Raw genomic sequence first — 18,730 nt, forward strand, 5'->3', positions numbered from 1 at the left:
AGTAGACATTGTGCTGTAGGCTTCCTCTACCAGCCTCCCCTTCTAACATCCTGAGTCCATTTAAGTAAGGTTTCCCTTTCTTAATTTTCACACCGTGGTCCTCCCCAAACAGTATATATAATGTAATGAGTAGAGGCATGGATCTTGGAGCCTAGCTACCTGGATTCAAATGGTAGCATTTGCTAAATTGTGTGACCTTAGGCAGTTTCTTCATCTGAAAATGTCAGATGAGTGGCTTTGGGGTGGGTATCTCCCACTCATCTGGAAATCAATCTTTCTGGACTAGCATCTGTCCAGGAGACCTCAAAAGGAAGAGGCCACCCTATTATTACTGTGTCCCAATCCCAGCCATTTGTCTGTTCATTCAGCACTACTTTAGTGCCAACTGTGTATATTGCCTTGCCCAGTGCTGGGGCCAAATAAGGTCTTCTCCATTCCAAGCTGTATAGGTTTGACCTGTTTTCAATGCAAACCCCATCTTTGAGTGTACCACACATTTAGGAGAGGTCACAGGCCATGGGTGATCAGTGTCATGCGTTTTCACAAGCAAACATAACTGTGGGACCAGAACAAAGGTTAAGAAACATCTCCAGCCAGAGATCCAGGAACACTTAATTCTGGAACATCTCTGAATTCTGGCTGCATCTCCCAAGCACTGGTGAGTCATAACTTAATTCGCAGTACTTTTTTGGTCTTCCTTGGTGATACATACAATAATGGTGCATTTTATGATCAGTGGTGACTCAGGATCAACCAGTAGTAGGAAGATTAATAGCAGCAGTGGCATCTAATGTTTGTAGTCGCCTCAAGGAGCCAGGAACTTTGCAGACACTTTAATTCTGCAACCTTGCAAAGTATGCATTTTTTTTGTCTCAAATTAAAGATGGGGAAAACTGAGGCCCAGAAGGGTCAAGCAACTTGCCCATGGTCAGTACTGGTTTGCCAAGCCCATGCCTGCCGTAGGCAGTGCTCCTGAGGATTCAGGGGTTGTATGATACAAGGTCTTCTCCATGACAAAGCCTGCTGAGGGGGTCCCAGCACACTGGATTTCTAGAGTTTCCTAGCAGGGAGTGGGGAGGCAGGTGAGTGATGCTGACAGGCCCTTCCTAGACTCAGCTGGCCCCTAGACTCAGCTGGCACCTGGCTGAGGTGGGGTGGGGAGTAGAGTGGAAGGTGAAGAACCATGAAAGAATTAAAAGGAACTTGAGACTCCCTCCTTCTTCAGCTTCTGTGGCTTCAGGGCAGTTCTTAAGGAGCAAAGTCAGCTCCCACTTCCCACACCTCCACCCTCACCGTGGCTCTCCTTTGCTCCTTCCCCTAGCCCACAGCCTGCACCTCTGATGTTTCAGAAATTCATCCACTGGTCTTGCAGATGAATGAAGCCTGATCTCTCCAGATTCCTCCTTACTGTTCTCTTTCTCCCCCACTCTCCTCTTCCTCCCCTAAAGCTAGGATACCTGAGATCTCCTTATCCACCAGATTTCAGAAATGAGAAGGAGGAGATACCTCTTCCAAGGCTCTGATGTGCAAGAGCGTCTATCACTCCCCCTGGAAATAGCTTTAAACACCAGGGACAGTTTTGAGTTGCTCCTTTTTTTTTGGTGAGTAATTTCCTAGAAGAGGAGGGGGGAATCAGTTACATACTGTTATCTGGCCCATTGTATAAATGAAGAAACAGGCTCAGAGGTGGGGGGTCTTTCCCAGGTTCTAGAGCAGATCTATCTTATTACTAAGTCTTTGCTTCTTTGGTTGCCATTGGTCAGGACTTGGTTTGCTCTGAGAACTAGGCAGAACCAAATTTTAAAATTGAGAAAGGGATCCTGCCCATCAAGATCCTGGTGTGTGAGTTGTGTACATGGAGAGTAAGTCTGACCATCGAGTATTCTCTTGATCTAATATTGTGTTGATTAGACTTTTTTTAAATAAGTAAGTAAAGGAATAAATAACTCCTGATCATTCACCATGCTCAACCTCCAAGCTTTCCCTACCTCAAGGCTTTGCACGGGCTGTTCCCTCTGCCTGGAATGCCCTCCCCGCAAAGGTTTATTGGTTGACTCCTCTCTCTTTAGATTCTTCACAACTGTCACCTCCTCCGGGTGGCTTTCCCTAAATTTTCCATCTGAAGCTGTTCCCCCTCAGCCTATCACAGCACTTGTCATGATCTGAAACTATCTGTTGTTTCTGTTTGATTCCTGGTTTTGTATCTGTCTCCTCCAATAGAATGTTGGCCTCATTAGGTTTTCTTCCCACTGGTTTAGCTCCAACCCCTAAAGTAGTGCTGGGCAACAAATGTTTTTGGAAAGAAAGGCAGAAGGAAACAAAGAAATAAATGAGGGAACAAATGAGTGAATGTACACAGGTAAGGCTAAATAAATGAAATGGGATAGGTGAATAAAAGACACTTTGGGGGAAAAGGACCCCAAATTTCCACATTTGGATATAAACCAATTTGAGATTAGAGAAACAAAAAGACAGTTATTTTATTTTGGTTTAAAACTCATTATGTGAGAAGCACTGAGAAATTCTGTATAAAAAGGGGCCCTGGCTACTGCTAGGGTGAATGTTTGAGGACCAGTCAGAGATAACTGCATTGGAAGGGTTGGTGGGGAAGAAACGGGACCTGAGGGCCTGGAGGCCAGGAGTGGAGGACAGCAAGCAGCAGCTGCCGGGGGAGGAGGCTCAGAACAGGTGCAGAAGGTGACTCAGTCATCCCATTCATCGTCGTCATCCTCGTCGCCGGCCTGGTCCTCCCCTTCGTCTGAGAGGGAGAGAAAAAGCGGAACTCAGGATGGGCAGAAGGGTTCAAAGGCCGTGGGTGATGTAATGTTCTTGGGGTCTGAGAGGTCAGGACTCAGGGTCTGGGGCAGGGGGCTGAGATCTCCTGCTGGGAAGTCAGATCTGGGGGCCTGTGCAGTTGGATGAGCAAGGGGCCCACCCAGAGGAGGGAGAGTTAGGGTGTAGGTTGAAGTTGGAATCAAAGTTAATACCATTGTCAGAAATGTAGTTAGGTGGGTTACTGCCCAACTATGTGGTTACTGCCACACAAGGGTTAATGTTAACAGGCTTGTTATTTACTGGGGTGAATTTTAAGTATTATAAGCAAAGGTGGAGTACATTACAATAGTGCTGTTCCATAACAGGCTAATGTTAATATTGTTGACCTATAATGGGTTATTGATATCACTGTCAAAAGAGGAAGTTTGTTATAATACTGTCATATAATGGATTCATATTAATCTGTGGGCTTACTCTGGGATTAATGTTAATACTGTCAGTAATCTGTTGAGGTTCACATTACCCTCATCTAATTGTCATATAATAGTAATATTATTGACACAATTAGGGGATGAATGTTATGATAGATTGGGTTGGTTATGATATTATTATCACATTACAAGCTAATGTTCATCTATTGACACAGAGTTCAAGTTAATATTATTGCCTATGGTGGGGTCCTTTATAATATCATCACATATGGGCTAATGTTATACACTACTGGACATACAGGATTAATATTAATATTGTGGCCATGCCTTGGCATTAATGTTAATGTTATTGTCAAAGAGTGAATTCTATTATTGTTCCATAATGACAGTGTTAATATTGTCACAAAGAAGACAAACGTGAGAGTCATGATGGGGTTAATGTTACTATGGATACAGGACACCTGGGTGGCTCAGAGGTTGAGCATTTGCCTTCTGATCAGGGCAGGGATCAAGTCCCACATCAGGCTCCCTGCGAGGAGCCGGCTTCTCCCTCTACCTATGTCTCTGCCTCTCTCTGTGTCTCTCATGAATAAATAAGTAAATCTTTAAAAGAAATGTACTATGAATGGTAACCGGTAGAGTTGTTCTTAGGCCAACACTAGCCCTAGGAACTGGGCTCACTGTCCTGGCAAAGGGCAGGCTCTCACCTGAGGAGTGGATGGCTCTGCTTCTCTTCTGCATCACGTGCATCAGGGCTCCCACCAACCCTTCTGAGCTCTGAGTTGGAGGCTGCAGTGCTGAGCTCTCTGGGGCGCCAGGGGTCTGGAGCAAGCAGGATCCAGCATAGAGGGTTCAGGGCCCATGATAGGAGCACACCTCCCTGCCCCTTCCTCATTATTTCCCCTCCCATATTCTCAAGTCCCCTTCTAGGTTCCCAGCCTGCCTCTCCCCACCAGCCTCCCAGCCCTATCACTGAAACCCAAAAGCCTGGGACCTCCATCAGTTTGGCCCTGGCCCCCTAATATCCAGACATGCCCAGCACACCCAAGTCCCAGATCCCCAATCCTCCATCTTGCCCGTCTTCACCTTGTTCAGCTGAATTCCCTGCCGGATTTGATCCAAAAGCGCCCCCCGACCTCCACCAGGAGTCGGGCCCCCAGAAGGCCCCAGAGCAGGAGGAGGGGGAGGGACTGGCCCCTCCTCAGAGCTGGGTGGTGGTGGTGGTGGTGGTGGTGGTGGTGGTGGAGGCACAGGAGGCCCTCCAGCTCCAGGGGGTGGAGGGGGCAGTGGTCCAGAACGTCCAGTGGCTGGCGGGGGTGGTGGTGGAGGGCCCCCTCGGCCTGAGGGTGGGGGTCCCCGGGGAGTTGGCGGGGGTGGAGCATTTCCCAAAGGAACAGGGGGCAGTGGACCAGAACGACCCTTGTTGCTCCCTATAGTAGGGGGCCGGGAAGCCTGGTTTCCTCCTCTGGATGGTGGTGGGGGTGGTGGAAGCGGCTCTGAGGGGGGAAAATAACATAGCTATTGTTATAATTATCTTCAGAGCCTCAGTTTTGCTCATTTGTAAAATGGCACCCCAACTGACCAACTCCTGATTCAAGCACTATAAGGGTTTCCATGAGAACTGAATGACTAGCAGTGTATCTCTTAGAAACCAGCTACTAGGGCTGGAGAAGACGGAGGGTGGGGGGGGGGTGCTCACCCTGGCGCCTCATCTCTTGCCGCACAGCCTCCAGCCCACCCTGGTCCTCAATGAAGTCATAGATAAGTTTAGAGGTCTCGGCATCTGTGAGCTGGGCCTCACTGATTCCTGCCTTGGAGAACAGTTTCCGCAGATCCGGGTCCAGGTTGTTTACCTGCCCAGGAGGAGAAAGGCCAGGGGAGGAGTGGGGGAATAAGGTGGATAGGGGAGGGGCACTGATTATCACTGGGTCCATCTCAGAGGGAGACCTGAGAGGAGTGTAGAAAGGGTGGGGTCTGTGGGTAGGTCTGAGCCAGGGGACTTTGGATGGGTAGGTGGGTATTTAAGCAGGTCAAGGGGTCTTTGGAATTACTCACGTCAAATCCATTCTGGGGGTCCCACCCCACGTGGCTGACATGTCTGGGGGAGGTGAGGAAATCCCAGTGAAGCCCCACTGCCCTTCCTTCCCTCCTTTTCTAGTGAAGCCCACTTGCCCTCCCCTGCCCAGAGGGACTCGGAAAGGCCAGAATTAATGGATGAGTCATAAGTGAATAAATGAGTGACTGAATGAGAACAGTTCATAGCTTGTAGTGCCCATCTATCCATCCATCCCTTTTTCTACTATCCATCAACCCATCCATTTGTCCACCTAGCCATTTGCATTCACCTGTCAGACCACCAGTCTATTGTATATTTGTTTTTCCACTCATCTGCCCACATATATTTGTTTACCCAGTTGTCTGCCAATCTGTCTTCACATACCTTTGTCCATCCACTCATGTGCCCACCTTTCAATCCATCCACTCTTTTGTCTACCCATTCAACCACACTTCTATTTATCCACTGAACTGTCCATTCATCCACATATCTGGCCACCTATCCATCCCCATCCACCTTCTCTGTGAATCAACCAGATATCCATTCGTCTGTCCACATACTCATCCACTCACCCATCCATCTATCCACCTACTTCCCATTTACCCATCTATCCAACCACCTATCCATTCATTCCCCAACCGACTCATTCATTCATTCATTCATTCATTTATTCATTCATTCATCCAACCATTTATCTATCTACCCACCCATTCACTCACCCACCAGCCCACACAGGGCAGGACCAGCCCACACAGGGCAGTCCACACAGGGCAGGACCAAGGTGAACCAAGTGAGGTGACTAAGGTGCAAAATTTAAGGAGGTCCTTACTCTCAGAGGCATGAATTGCAGTTGTGGGACCCTTAGAGTAACTGCCTCTGTACATTTTGCAACCTTGGAACCTCACTTGCCTTTCCCTAGGCCTGGCCTTGCACCTACCCAACTCTCCACTCATCTGCCTACCCACTCACCCATCCATCTGCCCAACCTTCCATCCACCCAGCTCTCTTCCTGTCCAACTTTTCATCTGCCCCCCCACCAACAGGGACCTGTGGGACTAGTGGGGAGAGGTTCTCACTTGAATCCACTGGGTGCACCAATATCAGCCTTGCTGATCTTCTTCTTCCCTGAGCGTTTCTTATCAGTTGGGCCAGGCCCAAGTGCTGGGAGCCCACGGTACCGTGAACTCGTGATGTCCGGGTTCTGGATGTCCACTGTTACTAGCCCCAGGGACAGTGGGCCAGTTGCTGGGCCTGTGGGGATAATAGGGTGATTGAGCCATTGACCTACTTACCTACCAACCAAAGCGTAGGGGCAGAAGACAGGAAGAGTGTTGGGGGAATCTGCATGTGTGTTTGATGGTCATGGAGGGAGTAGATGAGGGGTCCAATTAGGGTTTATGGAAAAGTGGATGAGTGGGTCCCACAAACCAGTCTTAACTTCACCAATTCATTTATTTATTCATTGACTCCTGCTTATCACTTAAGTATTGATTCATTAATTCTGGCTCATTGACCAGAATTTGTTAAATTATTCAGTCAGTCATTGCTTTCTTCACTGATTGAAATGTTACATCACTTATTCATTTATTTGCTGTTCAGTCACTCATTCATTAATTTAGTCAGTCAACCATCCATCCATCCATCCATCCATCCATCCATCCATCCTTCCATCCATATATCCACATACTCATTCACCTATACATCTGTACACTCACCTATACATCTATACATCTATGTTTCCATCTTCCCATCAATTCATCCTCCACCCATCTATCCATCCACCCACCCACCCATCCATTTGCCCACTTATCTCTGCACTCACCCAACTCACCCAACTACTCGCCCATCTCCACCCATCTATTCATTACTCCCCCATCCATCTGTCCACCCAGAGACACAGGGAAGAATCAGCACTCACCCCCTTGGTCTCCGGCTGGGTGTGGGGGCAAGGGTGGGGGCCCTCCTCTTCTCTCTGGAAAGATGGAATGGGTAGAGAACTATTACAACTCTGCCACAGGTTCCCGGACCAGCCCCTTCTTATCCTCCTTGAACTTGAGGACTCACCTTCACTGACTGGTGCTGGGGGTGAGGGTAGCTGGCGTCTGTCTGTGGAGAGACAGGTGGACTGAGAACCAGAACCATCAAGAGGGGCTTTTCCAGCTCGCTTCTCTTACATACCCTTCTGCCCCACTTCCTTTCTTCCCCCAAGGCCTCCTCACCTCCACTTTGCCTCTGATTCCTTTTTTGTATCTTCTCCTGCACCAGGGCTCGGAAGGCCTGGGCCTCGCCCTCGTCTGCAAAGTTCAGCCCTGCTTGGCAGTCCTACACACATCTTGGGCTCAGTAGCCTTCCAGCCCCCCACCACCTTTCCCATTTCATCCCCACACCCCAACTGAGGCCCAACGGTTGAGTCGTCACTCACATCTCCAGCAAAGGTGTGGAAGAAGGGGGTAGGAGTGGAATAGACCAACTGTGAGTACAGCTCCTGTTCCCAGAGCAGCCGGCCAGCCTGGAGAATTTGGGGGGAAGCACACTGGTACTGAGGCATGCCCTGGGTGGCAGGCCTCTGTATCTGGACAAGGAGAATGGTGGCCTAATTTGGGGCCCCGGGATCAGATTGGAGATTTCCAGCTTATCAGCAGAGAGTTGGGAATCCATATGTCAGATGTGGAGGGTTGGGGTACTTAGGACTTAGGAGTATAAGGCTTAGATATTGCAGTGAGAGATTTGTATTTGGGGTTCAGAGCCCAAGATGTGGGACTTAGGCTTGAATGTGAGGATCTAGGACTCCAATCCTAGGAAACTGAGACCATACATAGACTCCATCTTACATCTTTTCTTTATGGGGGCCTTCATTTGGGCAGGTGGGGCTCCAGTACTGGGAGTTGGGGTTGAGATTTGAGATTCAGACATACAGACTTGAAAGTTGAGGGGTGGAGAATTCAGTCAAGGGATATACAGTTTGATGTTTGTGAAGCAGAACTATGGCTTAGGAGCTAGGCAAACCTTTAGTGTCCAGGAGTTTTGATGGGGGATTTCTGGGACCCAAAATGCGGAGTTTAGAACAGATTTGAGGTTCAGGTAAAAATACAGTGCACATTTTTTTTTTTTAGTTAATGAAACAGACTAGATTTAGGAACTATACTAATATTTTTTTGTAGGGGGGGTATAGATCTTGACAAGGGGTCAGTCATCAAAGACAAAGAAAGCCAAACCAGGGATGCCTGGGTGGCTCAGAGGTTGAGCATCTGCCTTTGACTCAGGGCGTGGTCCCAGAGTCGCGGGATCAAGTCCCGCATCGGGCTCCCTGCATGGAGCCTGCTTCTCCTCCCTCTTACTATGTCTCTGCCTCTCTCTGTGTGTCTCTCATGAATAAACAAATAAAATCTTAAAAAAAAAAAAAAGAAAGAAAGCCAAACCACAGTTTGACGTCTGGATGAAGTCTTTGGTCCTGGGACTCAGGGGTTCACTGATCTGTCTAAGGCCTTGGGGCTATGGACACAGATCTGGGTTTGCAGGTTGAACACTGGTTTGCATGTCTAGTGGGGGGACGGGGGTCACCTGAAGGCCATAAAGACGGATGAAATAGGACTTCTGGGGGTTATCCTTCACGAAGCACACAGCCCCACAATGCTCCTTGGTCCAGTGCTCAGCTCCAGGAGGCAGTGCCAGGTACAGCTGAACAACAGCGGTGGCCAGTGTCTGGGAGGGAAGAGCAGGGCTCAGTGGAATCTGGTCAGCCAGAGGGTCCATGGCTGTCCTGATTTCAAAGGAAGAGCCACAGCCAGAGGGAAAGCAGACAGACACTGAAATCAAGATCTTCCTGGGACTGGTGAATGGGGGTAAGTGGATTTTCAGAGAGGAGGTGATGGAGAAGAGAAGGAAGAGGGGGAGAGGAAGAGAGAAGGACAGAAGAAGGATGGGAAAGATGAGGAGTCAGAAGAGGAGAGGAAGAGGAGGAAAAGGAGGGAGACAGGGAAGGCCAGGAGATTCTCCAGCTCACCCAGCATTTCCGACCCAGCATCTCGAAGAGTCGCTGGTTCTCGTGGTCCTGGAGGAGTGTGGAGGGTATGTTCTGCTGAACCCCTGGTCCTCCGCGACCCCCAGACCTGCCTCCCACAGGGCCCCCACTCATGGTGCCTCCTGCCCTTGTCCTCTCCGGCTAGGCTCTGGGTGCAGGGTAAGAAGAGGAACTTCCGCAGTGTGCAGGGGAACAGGAAGTACAAAAAACCACAAGGGAAACAAGTCCTCCAGGGGCCCCTGGGTGGCCCCAGCTGCCTCCTCCCTCCCTAGGACAGGCTTGGACCCTCCTCCTTCAGAATGGGGCCCTGCTCCATTTGACTAGTCAAGACCCATCTTTTGGACCAGCCCAGCTCATGTCCTCCTCCTTTTTTTTACTCCCTGAGGTCCATCTCCCTCTGACTGGCTCAGATCCTCCTCCCTCTGATTAGCTGCAAGCAAGAGGTAGGCCTCTGCTGCACTTCTGCCTGAGGACACCATGGCAGGGAGCAATCAGCGGGGTGGGGGGTCTCATTCTTCCCCAAAGCATCCAGTTGGTCTGGGCCTGAAGCCCAAGGCCCCTCATGCTGAAGGGTTACAGTGTTAAAACTTTTCCTCTGGGGTGCCTGAGTGGCTCAGCTGGTTAAGCGTCTGCCTTCACCTCAAGTCATGATCCCAGCATCCTGAGATGAGCCCACCACTCCCACCCCTCCAGTCGATTCCTTGCTCAGCGGGTAGTCTGTTTCTTCCTTTCTCCCTCCCTCTGCTCTTGTGCTCTTCCCTCACTCATCACTCATCGGGCTCACACTCTCTCTTTCCGAGAGAAAGAAAAGAAAGAAAGAAGAAAGAAAGAAAAAGAAAGAAAGAAAGAAAAAGAAAGAAAGAAAAAGAAAGAAAGAAAGAAAGAAAGAAAGAAAGAAAGAAAGAAAGAAAGAAAGAAAGAAAAGAAAGAAAGAAAGAAATTTTCCTCTGACACTGTGAGTGCCTGGGATCCCACCCCTCTCCTGAGACTCCCAACAACTCACATAGACCCAGCTCACTTCCCCATCCCTCACCCCTGCCTCCCAGTAGTTCCCAGATCACTTTCTGTTTATCATCCCTTGATAGCATATATGTACACCTTGGCAACGTCTTGTTTAATCCTCATCACTTTTGAACTTTTAAAAATCTGTAATCTCCAGAGTCTTGCTTTTTTCCCATGCAACATCTACTTTGATCCAACATTCGTGTGTGCCAGACAGGGTTCTGACCTCTGTAAATACTGACCCATCTAAATCCCCCTATGGGACATACACTCTTACCATGTCCATTTGATAGTGGGAAACAAGGAAACAGAGGCACACTGATTTTCCCAGTAGCTCTCAGTTAGCAAGTGATGGGGCCCCATGGATCCCACACCAGGTAGGCTGGGTCCAGAGTGCACACTTCCCATTACTGGGCTCCAAGGCCTTCTCTCTGGTAAAATCTGGATCTGCCTATAACAGTGGCCACTCCTTTTTGCTGCTACACGATATTCTTTTGTTTGACTGTATGATCTGTTTATTCATATTCTCCTGTTAACAGATATTTAGGCCATTTTTGGCTTTTGCTGTGAGTAGCTACACTGCTGTGGGTACTCCTGTACACATCTCCTGATCCACATGGGCGCACACATACACTTGGGAGGGGAATTGGGGGACCTATAGGGTTTGCCCATCTCCAGAATGACCAGATCATTCCAGATTGTTCCCCCAAATGGATGCTAGCTCAGTCCTCATACCTCCCTAGGCCTCAGTTGCTTTACCATTTGCAGACATGAAGCTCTCAGCTTCATACAGCAGTCCAGGGGAGCTAACATCTCCCTGGGGTGTGACTGACATTTCTGGGTACCTGAAGGGAAACAGCACTTAGAAAGATGGCACCCACAGTCCTGCCAGGAAACCTGGCTTGAAGTTTCCTTCTGGTGTGGCAATTCCCACCTCCCTCCCCTCCCCTCCCCTCCCCCACTCCCCTCCCCTCCCCTCCCCCCCCTCCCTTCCCCTCCTCACAACTTACCTTTTGGCACCCACAATTCACCAGGCAATTTTGTACCTCCAAGCCTGGAGTGCCTTCCAGCCTGTTCTTGGGGCAAGACCCTGCTTTATTCCTTAAAAAGCCATTGCATTCATTTTAATACTGCTCATCGTGCTCTTGCCAAGTGCAAAGCCTATCTCCGGTATCTGGCACAAACAAGACACTCAATAAATGTTTACTGAAGGAATCAGTGAGGGCTTAGTGTCTAATTTGATTCAGTGTTTTCTGAGCTTTTTCTAAGGGCTTTATGTTTATTAACTCATTTCATATTCACAGGTGACCCCATGAGGTAAGCACTACTCTTATCCCCATTTTACTGATAGGGAAGCTGAGGCCCAGAGAAATTAGCTAACTTGCCCAAGATCACCCAGCTCGTAAATGGTGGTGCTGAGGCCAAATAAGTGACAAATGATTCCTAATCTGTCAAGTGCCACATGGGGGTAGAGAGAAAAATTCTTCTGCTCCTTCTGTGTCTTTTGTTCTCCACCTTCCTCCTCCTTCTTTCTCTGCCCCTAGATCTGTCTCCCTTAAGTCTATACCAGTGGGCCTTAAGCCTCTGCTACATTTGCTGGCTATTTATTTTTTAAAATATTTTTATTTATTTATTTGAGTGAGAGAATGAGTGAGAGAGAACAGGAGCAGGGGGGAAGGGGCAGAGGGAGAGGGAGGAGCAGACACCCCGCTGAGCAGGAGAGCCCCTTGCAGAGCTCCATTCCATGATCTGAGCCAAAGGCAGACACATAACTAGCTAAGCCACCCAGAATCCTCACTAGTTGTGTTTTAAATTAACATTTAAAAGTTCTATATTTCCAGGGCACCTCAGTTGAGCATCTGACTCTTGTTTCAGTTCAGGTCATGATCTTAGGGTCATGGAATTGAGTGGCTTCCAGCTCAGTGGGAGGTCTGCTTAAGTTTCTCTCTCCCTCTGCCCTCCCCTCAAATAAATAAAGAAATCTCTTTTAAAAAGGGCTCCTGGGACTCCTGGGTGGCTGGGTGTTTGGCGCCTGCCTTCAGCCCAGGTCATGATCCTGGGGTCCAGGGATCGAGTCCCACGTCTGTCTCCCTGCATGGAGCCTGCTTCTCCCTCTCCCTCTGTCTCTGCTTCTCTGTGTCTCTCATGAATGAATAAATAAAATCTTTAAAAAAAATAAAAAATACAAAGGGTGCCTGGGTGGCTCAGTCAGTTAAGCATCTGCCTTCAGCTAAGGTCATGATCTCAGGGTCTTGGGATGGAGCCCCACATTGGTCTCCCCGCTCAGCTGGGAGTCTGCTTTTCCTTTCCCTCTGTCCCTCCCCCTGCTCATGCTCTCTCACTCAAATAAATAAATAAAATCTTTTAAAAAGTTATATATTTCCTGTTCTTCTAAGTATCAGACAGCTTTAAAATTTATATTTTTCTCTAAGTAAAAAAACCTAAAGTAGGGTTTTGTTGTTTTAGTCCCTAACGGAATGAGTTTCCCCACCCTGGAATATAGCGATTTTGTAATAATTTTTCATATTATCCAGATTTTTTTTTCAAGATTTTATTTCTTTATTCATGACAGACACACAGAGAGAGAAGCAGAGACACAGGCAGAGGGAGAAGCAGGCTCCACGCAGGGAGCCTGATGTGGGACTTGATCCCGGGTCTCCAGGATCACGCCCCAGGCTGAAGGCGGCACTAAACCGCTGGGCCACCGGGGCTGCCCTATTATCCAGATTCTTGAATCACTTTGTTGACCTGCATAAATACTTGGGAGCTAGCTTATTTCACTTTTATGTAGCCCCATTGATTCTTGCTTTTCTGCACTGGATGACAGTATTTGCTGATGAGGTAACCTCAAAGGTAATTTGCTCTCCAGGACCTTCACAGAGATTTAAAAACAAGAACAAGGCAGCCCTGGTGGCTCAGTGGTTTAGTGCCTCCCTTGGCCCAGGGCATGATCCTGGAGACCCGGGATCAAGTCCCACATCAGGCTCCCTGCATGGAGCTTTCTTCTCCCTCTACCTGTGTCTCTGCCTCTCTCTCTCTCTCTCATGAATAAATAAATAAAATCTTAAAAGAAAGAACAAAAATCTTAATTTAGGGCAGCCCTGGTGGCGCAGCGGTTTGGCGCCGCCTGCAGCCTGGGGTGTGATCCTGGAGACGGGGGATCGAGTCCCATGTCGGGCTCCCTGCATGGAGCCTGCTTCTCCCTCTCCCTCTGCCTGTGTCTCTGCCTCTCTCTCTGTGTGTCTATGAATAAATAAATAAAATCTTTTAAAAAAATCTTAATTTAAAAAAAAATCTTAATTTAGCTTCTATGGTTCTCAGCAGGAGGGTGGGTCCAATATGAGTCAGTCTACCACAGCCAGGAGCAGCAGTTCAAATTTACTTCTTAGGGGGATCCCTGGGTGGCTCAGTCGTTTAGCACCTGCCTTTGGCCCAGGGCATGATCCTGGAGTCCCCAGAATCGAGTCCTGCATCAGGGTCCCTCCATGGAGCCTGCTTCTCCCTCTGCCTGTGTCTCTGTCTCCCTCCCTCTCCCTCTCTGCCTGTCTCTCATGAATAAATAAATAAAATCTTTTTAAAAAATTTCTTAGTAAGCCAGCAAATCCCCAGAAACCCCCAAGAACCAGGATATACCCAATAACTTAGACCATCCTGATGTCCCTCTGCCACCTCCTCCTGCCACTGCACTCCCCACCAGGGTTACCAGATGGAGAACCATTTCCTGTTTATATCCTGTGCTTATTTTGCTTTATTCTGAAAGGATATTGCCTACAAGATCCTGGCTGCCACACCTCAAGCCCTGAGTAGGAAATAAGACACAGCCAGTGATGAGAAATGGGGGTGGGGTGTCTTCCATGCTTTGGCCCTACCACACAACTGAGTCCATGGAGGAGATGTAGGCACAGGTAAGGTTCCTACTGTTGTCCTCTAAGACCAAACTGAGGCCAAGATGGCAAAATTTCCTTTGCCACGCCATCTTTCTCCTCCCCTTACGTCCCTGTCTCCCGTGGTCCTCTGGCCTCTGACTGAGGGTAAGGGGTCCTTCCTAGGGTCAGGCCTAAGGAAACAGCAGTTCCCAACCCTCTGACCCAATCCTTTGACCATCCTGGAATGACATTCAGATACATTATAAGACTCAGTGGTATGGGACTGTCCCCCCAGACCCCCTCCCATTCAATGCCGACGCACCCCCATCATTGTGACAACCAAAGTCTACCAACCAGAAATTCCATAAATACACCCCCAGGGCAGGAAGGAACATGACTCTTCTCTGCCTTGTTCATTGCCTTATGCCCACCATCCTGGCACAAGACCCTGCATGCAGTTCAATCACTCTTTGTGGAATAATTATCATATAGTCAAGTTATCTGTGCTGTGATTTACTGCCCTCTTTCCACACGGCTCCCCTGCCTGCTCTTCAGGGGAAAGGGGGAAGAAAACTCAGTGCAGGGGCCAGCCTCTCCCACAGAGGTGTCCAAACTGTTCATGGATGCTATGGGCAAGAGTGCTTTTATAGGGGTCCTAAGGAGAGGGGCTGATTTCTAGTTCTGGTGGGGGTGGAATGAGGATGGGGGTGCACAGAAAAGCAGAGACACCTGGAAAGATAAGAATGGTTCAGTGGTGGGGCCCCTGGCTGGCTCAGTGGGTAGAGCATGTGACTTTTGACTTCAGGGTCATGAGTTCAAGCCCCATGTTGGGCGTAGAGTTTACTTTAATAAGAAAGAAAAAATGCGGTTAGAACCACAGGTTCTAGAACCCCACAGCCTGGCTCTGGCTGTGCCACTTACGAGCTATTTTTGTTTGTTTTTAGATTTTATTTATGAGAGAGACAGAGAGAGAGAGAGAGAAAGAGAGAGAGAGACAGAGAGATTGAGAGAACAAGGAGGGCAGGGAGGAGCAGAGGGAAAGGGAGAAGCAGACTCCCCAGAGCAGAGAGCACCACATGGGGCGGGATCCCAGGACTCTGGGATCATGACCTGAGCTGAAAGCAGACGCTTCACCTACTCAGCCACCCAGGTGACCCCACTTAGGAACTGTTTAAAGGTCTGGGAACCTCTCAGTGCCTCACCTCGCTCATCCATAAAGTGAAGAGAATAGCAGTTGAGATTATTGGGAAGACTAAATGAGATAATTCATGCAAAGTGATTAGGACGTTATAATTATGCATTATTGTTGTTTTAACTGAAATAGCTGAGTTCAGCTATTAGATGAATGAACTATCAAGCCTCAGCCTAGCATTCTCACACCCTCGCCCCAATCCTCTCCTCACCCTCCTCCATAGCACTTTCAGGTCCCACCGCCCTTGGTGGATGGCCAGAGACCCAGAACACCTGACCACCTTCCGCTGCCCTTTCTCTACTCTCCCTCGCTGCAAAGACCATCTGAGATCCATTCCGTGGGCCCCAGCCGGACTCCTCCAGGACCCTGACACGGTCCTGGAGCCCTCCTTGCCAATCTTGGACGTACCACCCACCACTTGTTTCCTGCCCTGCTCTCCAACCTGCACAGGAAAACAGCCCTCCCCTACCCTTCTGGGTTTGTGGCTGCTAACCTCGGACCAGCCGGGAAGCCAAAGGTCCCCTTCTAGTCCTAGTCCCTCCACTGCCCACACCCTCAAATTCACCAACTCTCCCTAGATCGGTGCTCACTACCTCCCTGCACCGCAGTGTCTGTGACACCAGAATTGCGCACACCCGAGTGTGTATGACCCCCATGCGGGTCCAAAACCGGGAGTATCCACTTCCCGGTCTGTGTGTCCCAAGGGCAGCCCACATCCTTGACCGTGTAAACCCCTCTGAGTGTTAACGGTGCAGCCTGGAATGGACCCCAGCGGGCGTGGGGAGGAACGCAAAACGGAACAGTCCGCCCCGGACCGTGCCACTAGGAAGGGGACGGCCACCTTGCAGCACACCATTTGTTTGTGGGGGCGGATCACGACAGCTGCCTCAATCCCTAATGGAGAGCGGCACGTCGCAATCTTGCTTATCCCAAGAACACGTCCCGAACTCCCGACTCCCACCCGCCTCAGGCGCGCCTCACGCTCCGATCGCGCCCCAACCTCTTTCCCATCCGCCACCTTAGCCTCCCTGCCCCCCTCGATTTCTTAGAAGCCGCTGTCATTATACCCGAGTCCCCAATTGGCTCAGGGCGCGGACGAGCGGATCGGAGACTGTCGTGGGCTCTGATTGGACGACGGCCGAATTCGTCCTGGGTGCGGAAGACTAACTTAGCCCGCCTCCGCTCGCGCGCCGGGCGCCCATTGGTCACGCACTCGGGCGTGTGCAGTGGCTGCCAGCCCCGGCGCGCGCCGCTGAAACTAGGCTTTGGAGATTTCCGGTGTTGGGTTCGAGTACCGCCTGGCGGGGGAGTGAGAGGGGCTCAACTGTAAGAAGGGGCAGAAGGTGGTGCTTCCCGTGGGCGGTGAGGGAAATTACGTAGGGGGCCGCGGCGCCCCGTGTAAGCTCCAGATTGTAAACTCTTAACAAATCCGGTAGGGTTTTCATGCCTGCACACAAGGGTTCTTGCGTTCACTCATTACCTGGTTAACACGAAATAAAGGGTGTTGAGTTTCGGTTCTAGAAAATACTCTTAGAAGTTACTATGATAAAATTAAGCCGCATTAGGATGGGCACAGGTAGGGTGTCTGGCTCTCCCAATACCATAAATTGCAGAGTGAACGTCTGATGGTCTTTGGATTCAGTGTACTAAAATTATTACTTTTACTCCTCTGAGAGCGGGTACAAAGTTTGTCATGGCGAGGGATTTGACGAAGTATGCTTAAGAGAATAAATACTTTCCCCAGTTTTTGATGCACAAAGTGATGGTTTTGGAGCTTTAGGCCTGGCCAGAGGGGACAGGATTGTTGCAATTAACATGTTATTTAATATACATCGTAGGTGTTATAGCCAGTTACCTGCTTTGAAGTTTGCGATTTTCACATTATATGTATGCAAAAAACATATAAGTATATATGGTGTGCATTGTAAAATACATATAAATAACTATAAATAGATAAGTCCTAGGGATATAGACTATGTAGATAGAGGAGTGGGGCCTCCGTTCACTGTCCTGGGTCAGTCACATGCTGAAAGCCAAATAACTTGATAATTTCACATGGTGCTCTCAATTTTAGGAAGTCTGAGTCCTGAGCCCCCTGCCTTTACCAGGTTGGGGACATTTCCCTTAATTTGCTTGGAAACTCCAAATCTATGCCCAGCACTGCCTCCACTGCTAAAAACCCATCTGGACTTTTCATCAGCTCTGATCCCAGGAAGATTGTTATTTTGAGTGTGTGCATGGGTGCTTGGGGTGTTGGGTAGAACAAATCAAAGGTTCCGTTACAGCGTGGGTACTTTGTCATCACTGAATGTTTCTGATGGTGGCTGGGTTTATAACATGCGTTAGTTTAGTATCTTCACCTAGGGGCAATTGTTAGTGAGAGGTAAATTGGTATTATTTTTTCTGGTAAATTGTTTTTGTTTGGGATCTTGCCCTAATGATTGTAGTATGGTGTAACCCAACATGCAATAGCTCTACAGTGTCTTTCCAGAAATACACCCAAAAGTGACACAATTGAAGAAGACAGAGGGAAACAAAAGAAAATGTTCAACTTATAAATAAAAGAATGAGCCTATTTGAAAAAAATAAAATGCTGAAAGAAAACATCCAATGAATGGAGCTTGCATCGTATGCTGGTAGCCCTTTCAATTACACGAATTTCTTCATCAGCAGCCCCAGGTTAGATCTAGATTACAAGCAACTTGAGAAAAGTTGTTTTGTGTTTATTTGCTAGGTTTGGCAACTATGGGAAAATACAATGCATGTGTGTTTAGAATCTTATGATCAATGGAGCTTTCAGGAAATTGGGTGATAAATATGTACAAATACATAGTATTAGCATAATTTGCATGAGTCCTCCAAGAGAGTCAGGAAGCTTTAAAAATGTATTTATTTTTGACCAACAATGGTCCTTTAAAATCAAAGCAGGGCAGCCTGGGTGGCTCAGTGGTTTAGCGCGGACTTCAGCCCAGGGCATGATCCTGGAGACCCTGAATCGAGTCCCACATCGGGCTCCCTGCATGGAGCCTGCTTCTCCCTCCACCTGTGTCTGCCTCTCTCTTTCTCTCTCTCATGAATAAATAAATAAAATCTTTAAAAAAGAAAATCAAAGCAAAATCTCGTAAAACTATTTTTTCACTTTTGATTTTTTTAAAATTTGTGACTGAAAGATATTTTGTGAATGTTTACAAATACTCAGGAGGCTGAGCTTGGGGGCTAGCCACAGAGTGGGATGGGGGGAGTGGGGCAGGGCTGCGCAGCCAGGACATTTGGGGGGCAGGGATTAAAAAAAAAAAGAAAAAAAATCCTCCTTTCAAAAAATTTTCCCGATTAATTAGTAATAGTCTTATCAAAGATAGATGAACTTCTGTGTAAAATTTGAATTAT

At 48.5% G+C, this 18,730-nt stretch overlaps 1 protein-coding gene and 1 long non-coding RNA gene across 2 annotated transcripts; both read right to left on the reverse strand.

The window, feature by feature from the left end:
• Nucleotides 1-2,455: 2,455 nt before the first annotated feature.
• On the reverse strand, nt 2,456-9,476 carry WAS (WASP actin nucleation promoting factor). Its single transcript, XM_077887981.1, has 12 exons — nt 9,266-9,476; nt 8,824-8,964; nt 7,685-7,771; nt 7,482-7,584; nt 7,327-7,368; nt 7,181-7,234; nt 6,339-6,513; nt 5,262-5,304; nt 4,906-5,059; nt 4,293-4,702; nt 3,914-4,028; nt 2,456-2,758 (listed from the first exon to the last, which is right to left on the reverse strand). Exons 1-12 carry the CDS (start codon nt 9,395-9,397, stop codon nt 2,703-2,705), a joined length of 1,512 nt encoding a protein of 503 aa, XP_077744107.1. The 5' UTR covers nt 9,398-9,476; the 3' UTR covers nt 2,456-2,702.
• Nucleotides 9,477-10,281: 805 nt separating this feature from the next.
• Nucleotides 10,282-16,850, reverse strand: LOC144308063 (uncharacterized). Its single transcript, XR_013374697.1, has 3 exons — nt 16,411-16,850; nt 11,296-11,459; nt 10,282-11,130 (listed from the first exon to the last, which is right to left on the reverse strand). It is a non-coding gene; the product is annotated as an uncharacterized LOC144308063 (long non-coding RNA).
• Nucleotides 16,851-18,730: the final 1,880 nt, after the last annotated feature.

The sequence above is a fragment of the Canis aureus genome, chromosome X (assembly GCF_053574225.1).
Source record: "Canis aureus isolate CA01 chromosome X, VMU_Caureus_v.1.0, whole genome shotgun sequence".
Lineage (NCBI taxonomy): Eukaryota > Metazoa > Chordata > Mammalia > Carnivora > Canidae > Canis > Canis aureus.